The 12,295-nt window shown below is 50.5% G+C and overlaps 1 protein-coding gene across 3 annotated transcripts in view; it reads right to left on the bottom strand.

Moving 5' to 3' along the window:
* Nucleotides 1-8,943: 8,943 nt before the first annotated feature.
* The window catches only part of NCKAP5L (NCK associated protein 5 like), a 31,731-nt gene continuing 28,379 nt past the window's right edge, over nucleotides 8,944-12,295 (bottom strand). For 2 of the 3 annotated variants that reach the window (XM_004428994.3, XM_087442431.1), the window contains exons 9-13: nucleotides 11,449-11,611; nucleotides 11,095-11,176; nucleotides 10,429-10,737; nucleotides 10,208-10,350; nucleotides 8,944-9,836 (exon numbers count right to left, since the gene is read on the bottom strand). In XM_004428994.3, the coding sequence (XP_004429051.2) occupies nucleotides 9,624-9,836; nucleotides 10,208-10,350; nucleotides 10,429-10,737; nucleotides 11,095-11,176; nucleotides 11,449-11,611 (910 nt within the window). In that variant the 3' untranslated portion in view covers nucleotides 8,944-9,623. The remainder of the gene's footprint in view (nucleotides 9,837-10,207; nucleotides 10,351-10,428; nucleotides 10,738-11,094; nucleotides 11,177-11,448; nucleotides 11,612-12,295) is intronic. The other variant, XM_087442432.1, reaches the window with a different exon arrangement.

Here is a 12,295-nt window from a genome sequence, read left to right as displayed (position 1 = left end):
TCCTTAGGTCCAGTTTTCCACTTTTTATAAGGACACCAGTCATATTGGATTGGGGCCCACCCAAATGACCTCATTTTAACTTGATTACCTTTGTAAAGACCCTGTTTCCAAATAAGGTCACATTCTGAGGTACGGTTAGGACTTCAACATGTTTTTTTAGGTGGGGAGAGGGACACAGTCCAACTCATAACACCTCCCATAATCTCAATTTCATGCATCCCATCCTCTGACCACCTCACTTCTTCTCAACATCTTTTTAACTCATTCCCACCAGTACTTGATCTCCAAAATTCCTTTGATCCCATCAGTACCAACAATCTACTGATCTTACTTCCTTCATGCCTCTCGTCTTCATTGTTCTCTCTTCCCTCATTCTCCAGAATAAAGCCCACAGCCAATTAATAGAATCATTCTCTTGTATGTATCTTCAATTCCCTTGCCTCTCTCTCTCTCTCTCCTTCGATGCACTGATTTGGGAAATTGGCAGCCCTGGCTAATCCAACTTGCTGCCTATTCTGTACCTAACATGGCAGGAGAAAACCCCCCACACATTCATGTTAATAAGTCTCACTTTAAATTCCTACTCACCTCAAGTGGACACTTCATGCTGTTTGGTAATCCTACTATGACATGCCCTGGTCTATTCACTCTTTTGAGCTCCTAGACTACTCCTCATGCTATCTCTTCTCTTCTCAGACCTCTAACACCCCTTTCTCCCATCCTTCCTCTTAGATGATGACCTTGATTATTTCCTTGAGAAAATAAAAGCAATCAGAAGAATACTTCTATAAGTAGATACCACCACAGACACCCAACTACCTATCTCATGCCTTCATCCTTCCTGGACCTATGGATGCTGCTGAAGGACACTTGTGTACTAGAGCCCAACAATTCCCTCTTCTCTCTCCTGCATTATCACATTTTCTCGGTTTTATCATTCTCATAAATATAAGAAAACGCTTTAACTTCTTCTGTCTTTAAGAAACCCTCTTTTGAGCCAGCTCTGATGGCCTAGTGGTTAAAGTTTGGCATGCTCTGCTTCACCAGCCTGGGTTCAGTTCCCAGGCACAGAACCACACCACCTGTCTGTCAGTAGCCATGCTGTGGTGGCAGCTCACATAGAAGAACTAGAAGGACCTACAACTAGAATATACAACTATGTACTGGGACTTTGGGGAGGAAAAAAAAAAAAAGAGAGAGAGGAAGATTGGCAATAGATGTTAGCTCAGAGTGAATCTTTCCCAGCAAAAAAAGAATCCCTCTCTTAGAGCAGCAACTCTCCAATAGCAATGAGCTTACCCAGACCCCAGATCTTGGTTTCTAAATACTATTCCCCACTAAAAGAAACCGAGGCTCTTTGGAAAAATGGCTGATTCCAGGGCTGTGTTGGGGAAAGTCCAAGATGAATCTTGAGCATGTTATGCCAGAAAGTAAGTACGACCTCAAAGAATGATGGGGATTTGTCAAAAAGACAGAGGCCAGCTTGAAGGGGTACCTACTGTCCATGCACAATTTTAGCATCCAAGTAAATAATGATAGTAATGGATTATAAACCATTAAATAAAATAGGAAACTATGAGTCCATACTGATATAAATAAAGTTTCATGAAAATGAAATATTTACAGTTTCAAAGTACTTCCCCGCTATGTCCTTATTAATTATGAAGGGAAAAATAGTAAATGTATAATAGAGAAGCCTAGCAAACACCAACTTAATCCAGTAATGAAAGTGAATGGCCTTAATAATGAGACAAATCAAAATCATGGCCTGCAGTGTTTGAAAGTGTCATGGTCATGAAAGTCCAGGACAGATTGAAGAATTATTCCAGATTGAGGAGACTAAAGAAATATGACAACTAAATGCAATGTGCGATTTTTTTGTGTGTGTGTTTGTGAGGAAGATTGGCCCTGAGCTAACACCTGTTGCCAATCCTCTTCTTTTTGCTTGAGGAAGATTGTCCCTGAGCTAACCTCTGTGCCAGTCTTCCTCTATTTTGTATGTGGGACGCCGCCACAGCATGGCTTGATGAGCAGTATGTAGGTCTGTGCCCGGAATCCAAACCCACGGATCCTAGGTCACCAAAGCAGACCACATGAACTTAACCACTATGCCACCAGGCCAGCCCTAATGTGTGATTTTGAACTGGCTATAAAAGACATTATTTGGACAATTGGTGAAACTTGAATGCAGTGTGAGGATTAGATTGTAGTTACATATTCCTGATTTTGATGACGGTGTTGGGATATGTAAGAGAATGCCCTTGTTTGTAGGAAATATACACTGAAGTATTGGGGTGATGTAGCATCAAGTTGGCAACTTACTTTCACATAGTTTAGGAGAAAAAAAGTTCTTTGTACTGTATTTGAAACATTTATGTAAATTTGAGATAGTTTCAAAAATAAGACAAAAAATACTAAAAATCTCATTTCTTGACCCCACTTCCCTCTCCTGCTCTCTTTTCCCCTACTTATTAGAAGAGTTATCTATGCTCTAATTCTTCCTTTCCCATTTTCTCTTGAACCACACCAGACAGCTTTCATTTCTATCAGTGCTCTTGCTAAGGTCACCAAGGACCTCCATGTTGCTAAATCCAAAAAACAATTTTCAATCCTCTTGCCAGACACGTCAGCAGAATTTGACACTGAATGATCTTTCTTGAAACATTTTCGTCACTTATATTCCAGGACCCCACATTCTCTTGGTATCAACTTTTCAGTCTCCTGTGCTTTCTTCCTCATTTCCTCTGACCTCTAAAGAAGTGGACTATCCCCGCGTTTAGGACTCAGAACTTTTCTCTCTTGGTGATCTCATCCAGTCCCCTAGCTTTAAATAACATCCATATGCTGATGACTTACTAATTTTTATCTCCAGCCCAGGCCTCTTTTCTAAACTCTGAACTTCTATAATCAACTGCTTACTCCACATTTTCCATTGGATGCTGTCCAATAGACATCTCAAATTTAACACGTCCAATACTTAACTCCTGATCTTCCCTCCCCCAAGTCTGCTCTATCCACAGTCTTCCCCATATCAGTTAACGGTAACTTCTTCCTACCAGTTGCTCCAAAAACATTGGAGTTATCCTTGACTCTTTTCCTTTCCTCACACCAATTACATTAGCAAATCTCGTTGTCTATAGTGCCTCCACCCTGGAACAGGTCACCACCATCTCTCACTGGAGTTACCCAAGAGGTCCCCTACTGGTTTGCTTCCATACTTGCGCTCTACAGTTTATTCTTTTTTTGGGTGGGGGGAGGAAGATTGGCCCTGAGCTAACACCTGTTGCCAAACTTTCCCTTTTTGCTTGAGGAAGAGTGGCCCTGAGCTAACATCTGTGCCCGTCTTCCTCTATTTTGTATGTGGGACGCTGCCACAGCATGGCTTAACGAGTGGTATAGGTCCGCGCCTGGGATCTGAACTTGCGAACCTGGGTGGCCAAAGTGGAGTGTGCTGAACTTGACCACTACGCCACTGGGCCAGCCCCCTACAGTTTATTCTTATTGCTCTCTAGTGGCTCCCCTTACTCCAAGTAAAAGCCAAAGTCACTACATTGGGCTACAAGACTCTACATGATCTCTTACTCCTACCAAATTGGCTGAGAATAAAAATTTTGATGATACTCAGTGGGTGGAAGATAGTCCCACTTTTCTTTTTACTCAGTGGGTGGAAGATAGTCCCACTTTTCTTTTTTTTTTTTTGGTGAGGAACATCGGCCCTGAGCTAACATCCGTTGCCAATCTTCCTCTTTTTTGCTGAGGAAGATGAGTCCTGAGCTAACATCTGTGCCTATCTTTCCTCTATTTTGTATATGGGATGCTGCCACAGCATGGCTTGATGAACAGTGCCTAGGTTCGCGCCGGGATTTGAACCTGCAAACTCCAGGCTGCCAAAGCGGAGCATGCGAACTTAACCAGTATGCTGCCAGGCCGGCCTGGTAGTCCCACTTATACATTCTTGGTGAAGTGCAATTTGTTGATATCTTTTTTTTTTTTTTTTTTTTTTTTTTTTTTAAAGATTTTATTTATTCAGTTTTTTTCCCCAAAGCCCCAGTAGATAGTTGCGTCATAGGTTCACATCCTTCTAGTTGCTGTCGTGGGACTCGGCCTCGCGTTGGGACGGAGAAGTGGTGCCTCGGGCGCTCGGGATCGAACCCGGCCGCCAGCATCAGAGCGCGCGCACTTAACCGCTAAGCCACAGGGCCGGCCCTGTTGATATCTTTAAAACACTTAAATTAATCATACTCATTGGGCCGGCCCCGTGGCTTGGTGGTTAAGTGCGTGCGCTGCAATGCTGGTGGCCCGGGTTCGGATCCCGGGCGCGCACCGAGGCACCACTTCTCCGTCCATCCTGAGGCCGAGTCCCACATACAGCAACTAGAAGGATGTGCAGCTATGACATACAACTATCTACTGGGGCTTTGGGGGAAAAAATAAATAAATAAAAATCTAAAAAAAAAAAAAAATCATACTCATTGACTCAGCAATTCCATTTATAGGTATTTATCTTATGGAAATACACAAATGGCCAAAGACACATATGCAGTGTTCTGTAGTATTGTTTGTCACAGCAAAACAAAGGAACATGGCACATCCATATAGTGGAAGACTGTGTATGATGATGGAGATTTATGGGCTTTGGAAAGATCTCCAAGATATATTATTAAGTGCTAAAAGAAGCAGCAGATCAGTAACTATAGAATAATCTCATTGTCTAATAAAAGGTCAACGTAAACATGCTCTGTGGGGCCGGCCCCGTGGCTTAGCGGTTAAGTGCTTGCGCTCCGCTGCTGGCAGCCCGGGTTCGGATCCCGGGCACGCACCGACGCACCGCTTCTCCGGCCATGCTGAGGCGTGTCCCACATACAGCAACTGGAAGGATGTGCAACTATGACATACAACTATCTACTGGGGCTTTGGGGGGAAAAAAGGAGGAGGAGGATTGGCAATAGATGTTAGCTCAGAGCTGGTCTTCCTCAGCAAAAAGAGGAGGATTAGCATGGATGTTAGCTCAGGGCTGATCTTCCTCACCAAAAAAAAAAAAAAAAAAACATGCTCTGTGTGTGTGCATTTAAAAAGTGATCTGAAAGGTTACCAATCAACTTGGCGTATGTCTGGGGAATGAGACTGGGAGTTGGAGTATGAAAGAGACTCTTCCTCTTCCTTGTAAACATTCTACTCAATTTCAAGTAACTTTTTTTTTTTTGTGAGGAAGATCAGCCCTGAGCTAACATCCACTGCCAATCCTCCTCCTTTTTTTCCCCCTTTTACTCCCCAAAACCCCAGTAGATAGTTGTATGTCATAGTTGCACATCCTTCTAGTTGCTGTATGTGGGACGCCGCCTCAGCATTGCTGGACAAGGGGTGCGTCAGTGCACGCCTGGATCTGAACCCAGGCCACCAGTTGCAAAGCGCGTGCACTTAACAGCTAAGCCACGGGGCCGGCCTCTCAATTACCTTTTTTTAAAAGCTATGAACATGCACTTTTATAATTTGTATGTCTTTAATAATTGTAAAAAAGATTTTAAAAAAATTCTTCTAGGGCCAGCCTGGTGCTGTAGCAGTTAAGTGCTGGCGCTCCACTTCAGCAGCCTGGGGTTCTCAGGTTCAGATCCCGGGCGCACGCAGATGCAGTGCTTGTCAAGCCATGCTGTCACGGCATCCCATATAAAGTAGAGGAAGATGGGCACGGATGTTAGCCCTAGGGCCAATTTTCCTCAGCAAAATGAGGAGGATTGGTATCAGATGTTAGCTCAGGGCTAATCTTCCTCACGAGAAAAAAAAAAAAATCTTCCCCAGGGGCTGGCCCAGTGGCATAGTGGTAAAGTTCATGCACTCAGCTTTGGTGGCCTGGGGTTTGCAGGTTCAAATCCCGGGTGTGGACTGACGCACCACTCATCAAGCCATGCTGTGGTGGCGTCCCACATACAAAATAGAGGAAGATGGGCACAGATGTTAGCTCAGAGCCAGTCTTCCTCAAGAAAAAGAGGAAGATTGACAACAGATGTTAGCTCAGGGCCAATCTTCCTCACCAAAAAAAAAAAATTCTTTCCCAAATTGGAGTATCTTTTAAAAATATTCATTTAGATGCTTGAATTAACTCACAGAGGATTACAGAATATAGCTATTACAGAATAGGTATCTATCTAGAGTTTGCTGCAGAGTATGATTATTTCTTTTTTAAAACTGTTTTTGATAAAGAAAACAAAACACACTATTTGTAGAAAATCTAGAAAAGGATAAAGAAGAAAATAAAAACCACTGGCAACCCAGAGAAAACCTGCTAACATTTTGGGACATTTCCTGCAAAAGGCAGGGTGCCCAAGTGAGGTGGAACCTGAAAACTTTTCATTGTCTTTTGCTGATGCCTTGATGCCATTTGGAGAGCATAAGAGAGGTCGGGCAGTTTTGGCTCCCTTTCTTTGGGAAATTCAGCAGAAAGGGTAATCCACAATGGTAAGGCAAACATTCACCCATTGTTCTTGGAGAAAACAGTGAGGTCGCCTTAATTCTGCAAGCAGATGTTGCAAACTGAGATATGAAGTATTCTGCCATAGGGAGGATCAGGTGGTCTTTTTGGCCAAACCCTTCCTTGAAGTGCAAGGAGAAATTGGTTTCCCAGGAGCGTCTTTAACTCTCATGTGTGTCGCCCTCCACAGAATTACTTCAGGCGGAATATTCTATCTGTGTGGAGGGCACACAGTTATATGGGCTGTGGGATGGCTTATCTGGGCCCAGCACCCCTTAGCAGCATGCTGCAGCATTGAGGAACGAGAGCTTCCCACCTTGGAACAGTTGGTGGGGAACGGCTGACTCCAGGCACCAGGTGTGGCTGATGCTACCCTGCTCTGGTGACTAACAGTGAGACATATCCCCAGTCAGCCCACACTGCCCCAGGGACCAAGGTGGCACCTTGCACTTGCAAACACTGCAGAACAGAGCCTGGTGACAGTAACATGGATGGACCTTTTGGTGTCAGCTTGTAAGAGGTGGAGTCCAGAGTCAAACCCACCAGGCCAAGCTCCTTCCCGGAAAGGAAATAGGATAAATATCCTGCATGCAAACAATTCTGTTATAACAAGGAAATGAGGTAATACATCAGGCTCAAACAGAGAAGAGAAAAGGGCTTGAAAAACCAAGAAATAAGAAGTTAGGAGAAGGATGTAGACTTTTCTGAGCCTGCCTGGCAAGAGGCAGAGACCTACAGCTTAGTATTATCATCCTTAAGCCCATAAAAGCAGGAGGGACGGTGGGATAGGAAACTGGAAGTAGACAACGGAAGTAAAACGAGATCCTGACACTGAAGAAAACCAAGACATCTGACTTGACCCTTCTCTAAGTCTTGTTAAGTTTCCTCAATGATGACGTCAACTGAGGGAAGCAGGAGGGAGAGAGGCCAGATTGGGGGAGGGGTAAGAAGCAGAGCTAAGGAGAAAGCTGGTCTGGTCCAACCTGCTAATCTTCTGCAGATAAGGAAAACCAAGGCTAGAGAAGGGAAGCAGCTTTCTCGACAAAATCAGACTCAATGGCTAAGACTCTTGACTTCCAGCCTAGTGCTTGCAAGCCCCGCCCATCAGAAGCGATCCACAGGCCAAAAGGGGAGGAGACTAAAAAACTCGCAGAAAAAAGCAAAGCTACATATCCAAAAAGGAACCTTCCCGCCAGGCTCCATCACTTCTCAGCTTTGGAAAACCATCGAATGTTTCCAAGCCTCCGTGTCGTCATCTGTGAAATGAGGATGATGCTTCCTGCAGCAGGGCTATGGTGGGGGTTTGGGATCAGGAATCTGGCAGCATGCTAGGTGTTTATTTTAATGGAGGGAGTTCCTTCACCGCTCTCTGGAGCATTCAGGGGCTGGAGAGACACTGCTGGAGGGAGCTAGTATAAAGGGAGGCACTGACACTTTCCCCACTCTCAACCTTCCTGGGCTGGTCAGAGCACCGGATGGTGTCCAGTGGTATAACCGAGTTGTGAATGGGCCCAGCACTGTTCCCTGACCTAGGCTTGGCAAGCCTGTGGTACCAACACAAACCATGTCTCCACTACAGGGCTTCCATCCCCACGATGAATTGTCCAGAGTCCCAGCCATAAGGCCGGGGTGCTGAACATGCACGCTGTCCAGAGAGCTTTTAGACTGTATGTCATAAGGAGGTGGCAAGTGTAGCCTACATCAGGTGGGCACTCTGGACAAGTTACCCCACATCTTGCAGGGAGGTGGGGTAAGGAAGGCCCAACTTGGCTGGCCAATGTGAGACGGGCTGGCTGCCCCCTGGTTCACCTTCAGGTCATTGCCCAGCTCCACACCCCACAGGAAACTCAAGGGCTGGGGCACCATGACCACACCATGGCCTGCGTGTGCCATGTGGAGTCTGAAATAACCCCTGGAAGCCTAGACCCTTCCACACAGCCTCATTCCTACCTCCCCTTTCTATTATGAGGACTTCAGAGCTAGGGGAACTTCTGGCTGAAATCTGAGGTAGAAATAGAGGCAAGAAGATCTGGGGAAAGCCCAAAGTCTGAGGAGAGCTAAGAAGGTAGCAACAGTTTGAGACCCAGCTGTGCTTCACTTTATTGCAACAGGAGGCTACAGACACTTAACTGTCTCCCCTCCAACCCTGAGGCCCAGTTTGCACATCCCCCCACCTGGTCCGTACAGAGGATTGAGTGCATGTCCCCCAGCACCCTCCCCAAAGGGCAGCCCAGCCTTCTGCCCCACCCAAGGGGAATCTCCCAGTCCCAGGTACCATTCCAGGCCTCAGCAGGCCCCACTTCCCCAACCCCTAGTCACCTTCCGGGGTGACCCCAGCCAGCTCCCCTGGTGCGGGGGCTACCTCACAAGGGCACCTGGGGCATATAGGTCCCTGGGGTCCCTCACCCTGGTGCCTATGTAATCTCCACCCACCTATCCATTCCTGAGACCTCCCACAGAACAAGCTGAGTCAGGCGCAGGGAGGGGCCTCCACGTTTTATTAGGGATACGGCAGAAGCAGAGGCTGGAAGCAGAGCAGCCGCGTTTTTAACAACAGATAAATTAACCGCAGTGCGGGATAGGGGGATGGGGACCGGGCCAGGTGCTTTAATATAAAAACAACAAAAAGACAAACAACGAACCCCAAAGACATGGGGCAGGGGAGGGCAGCACCATCCAGACAGCAGGGAGGACCAGGGCAGACAGAGAGAGAAGGCAACTTGACCGCTTGCCCCGAACTCCACCGTCATGGGGCCTCCGGGCTGGCCCCGTGGGGGTGCCGGGGCAGGGAGCAGCCAGGTTGGGCGGAGATGGCATGGCCAGTGGGCAGGAAGCCCAGCACCACAAGATGGCTCAGCCTGAAGTGCGAGCTGGGGGCCGGGACACAGCGGCCTTGAACCCCCAGTCCCTCAGAGGACGAGCCTCACTCTGGGTGAGAGAAGGGACCAAGGGTGGGGTCTCTCCCTGAGCTGAGAGCGGTCATCTCCTCCACAGCAGCAGTGGGGTGTGCCAGGGACCCCCTTCACCTTCTTGTCCATCTGCCTCCTTGGTCCCTTCAGGAAGGGGCCCCGCTGGCCCCAAGGGGCAGGGCATGAGGAGGGCAGGTCCAGTCTGTGGTCTCCAACTCCAGAGAGGGGCCGTGGTGTGGCACAGCCCTTCAGCCCTGACTCCCACAGGAGGAGAGTGAGTCGTAGAGCGAGTCGCTGAGAGACTCTGAGGTCTCAAGCCCTGGGGGGCCCCCGCTGGCCACTCTCCCTTCCTCGCCCATGTCTGATGTGCTGGGGGTGCGGCTACCCCCAAACGCTGGGCCCTGGGGCGTCGGGGCTGGGCGGCTGGGCTCCAGGCTCCGCTTCCGGTCCACGGGCAGGGCCTGGGAAAGGAGGGGAAGCTGGAGAGGAAGTGCCTCTCACCTCTCGGCCTAGCCTGAGGCACTGGGCAGGGAGGGGCCGCACCTGACGGGGCTGCCACAGAGGGGGCCCGCCTAGGTGGGGCGCGCTTTAGAGGATGCAGGCTCGAGGCAGACTGAGCACAGTCCTACCAAGGTTCTGGGGAGGGAGAGCAACCCGTTCCCCAAGAGGGGTGTGAGAAGGGCAGTTGGGTGGGTTGTCCAGAGGGCATCCCAGGGGCTGTCCCCTGAGTCCTCCTCCCAGACAGGCTGTACCTCACTGTAGAAACTGGTCTCCCCACGTCATTGCCTCCTGCCCTCCAGTCCTGATCCCTTCCCCCTTCAGCCATGCTCACCATGGGGGTCCTGGGAAGCCCCTCCAACTGTCGGGGTGGGCATAGGAAAGGGTCAGCAGAGCTGCCGGCTGCCCTTGCGTTGGGGAAGGTCCAGTTCTTGGCCAGCTGGACAGGAGGGGGAGGACCTGGGTCTTCACAGGGATCTGTCCGGGGACAAGGGGAAGGTGGGTGGTGGTGGGTGGAGCTCCAGGGATGGCCCACCCACCGGCCAGGACACTCACCGTCAGGACAGGTCTGATGGCCCCGGTGGCCTGGAGCAGCGGTGAGCAGTGCTGGGAAAGCCGGCATGCTGGGGTGCCGCCCACTCACCAGCAGCTCCTCTATGCCTGGCACCTCACGCTCCAGCGTGTGGGCACGGCGGGGGACTTTGGTAAGGGGTGGGGGTCGAGCTGGGGGCACCCCGGGTGGGGGCTCCAGCCGTGGTGGCTTGGTCTTAGGAAGATTCTTGCTGGGGGTCCCACTGCTGCCATGGTCTGGGGGCGGGAAGGTCCCAATGCCACTGTCCAGGGTTCGAGTCAAGGAGCCACAGGCTGGGGAGGGGAGGGAAAGTCAGGGACATGAGGCTGCAGGTGGTTCAGCCCCTCTGCCTTCCTCTTCCCGCTTCCTGGCCCAGCCCAGGCTCCACCTCTGGTCAGGGGCCCTCCTGGCCCAACAGGCTGTGGCCCTCCGCCACCTTCCCTAGGTGTGGGGAAGCATGGCGGGGGGAGGGGGAAAGGCAGGTACACCCTGAGGGCAGGGAGGGATTTATTTCTGTGCAGCCCCAGTGCCCTCCAGGTGTTTGGCACCAAGAAGACACTCAGGGCCTGGCACCTGGGGCAGAGACAGGAAGGAGTGAAGTGGGCAGGGGGTGAGGGGCAGGTCCCATCCTTGACCCTGACCCTGCTGACCTGTGAAGTGCGAGGTGGGCACTGGCTCGGCCAGGCTGTCCTCCGAGGGCATCTCTTCCCGCCTCCCCGGCTCGTTGCTCGGCTGTGTGGGGTACAGGAGACCTCAGAGCTCATTCCTCCCCTAGCCCAAACCCCTCCCCAAGCTCTGCCATTAGCTCTGCCTGAGCATGGGTCTGAGAGTGCCCACAGCCTGCCAGCCCTCAGGAGGCCCACTCCCCTCCCCAGCCTCCCTCAGAGACTATGAGTGCATCCAGCAGCTTCTAGGACCCAGGGAAGGGGAGCCCTCCAGGGGCAAGAGACCTGGTAGGGCCACAGAGCCAGGCCCTCTACCCAGGCCCTATTCCAAGAACCTACCTTCCCAGGAGGCTTTCTACAGCCCTGAAGAGGGCCCACCAGGCCATTTCGGGGCCCACAAGCTGGCCAGGGGTTCTTGGGGTCAGAGGACACCGGCTGGAAATCGCCATACTCGGGTTTGGGCTCCCGCCAGCTCTTGGGTGGCAGCTCCTTGCCATCCACCCTAGGGGCAGGGGTGCAGACGGAGGTGAGGGAGGCCTGGGTCCACCCAGACATTCTGGCCTCACTCCATCCAATGGTGCTGGGCCTACTGAGGCCCCCACTGCCCTCCCCCTGCCCTGGGAAGTGGACATATCCCTGGTGGTTGCCCCCATCAATCCCTCCTGACTCTGGGAACAGGCAGAGACCCTAGAGAAAACCCCAGAGGAACAGCAGGGGCAAGGGAGATGGAAGAACTCCCCCAAAGCTCTCCAGGGTCAAGCCAAGAAACTTTTCAACAGTGTTTGCAGGTAGATGGCAGACCCAGTGACATCCTGGTCCACACATGACACACCCTGCCTGCCCCAGCTGAACTTGAACGCACTTGCTTCTCCAAGCCATACCCTACCTGGGGTTCAACCCCTACAGACATTCTGCCTCATCTGGCCCCAATGGAGCAACCCAAGATGGGGTGGCCCCTTCTCTAAACCACAGCTCCCATTGCTGAATCTGTGGCAGATGCCAAAGGGCAAGATGGGAAGGGGACCACCCTTGTTGTATAGGATAAAAGCCCCAGAGGAAGACCTTCACCAGCCCGTAGTTAGGAATGGCATCCCCTTAACTACTGCATGCAGGCACCTAGACAGGCTGCCTCATCTGACGCTGGAGAGGATCCAGGAGAATGTGGACTGCTAACTCTTTTCAGTGA

The sequence above is a fragment of the Ceratotherium simum genome, chromosome 17 (assembly GCF_057802395.1).
Source record: "Ceratotherium simum simum isolate JZ-2026a chromosome 17, ASM5780239v1, whole genome shotgun sequence".
NCBI classification, from domain to species: Eukaryota; Metazoa; Chordata; class Mammalia; order Perissodactyla; family Rhinocerotidae; genus Ceratotherium; species Ceratotherium simum.
Note: the sequence above shows the minus strand (reverse complement) of the source record. Positions and strands in the feature narration are given on the sequence as shown.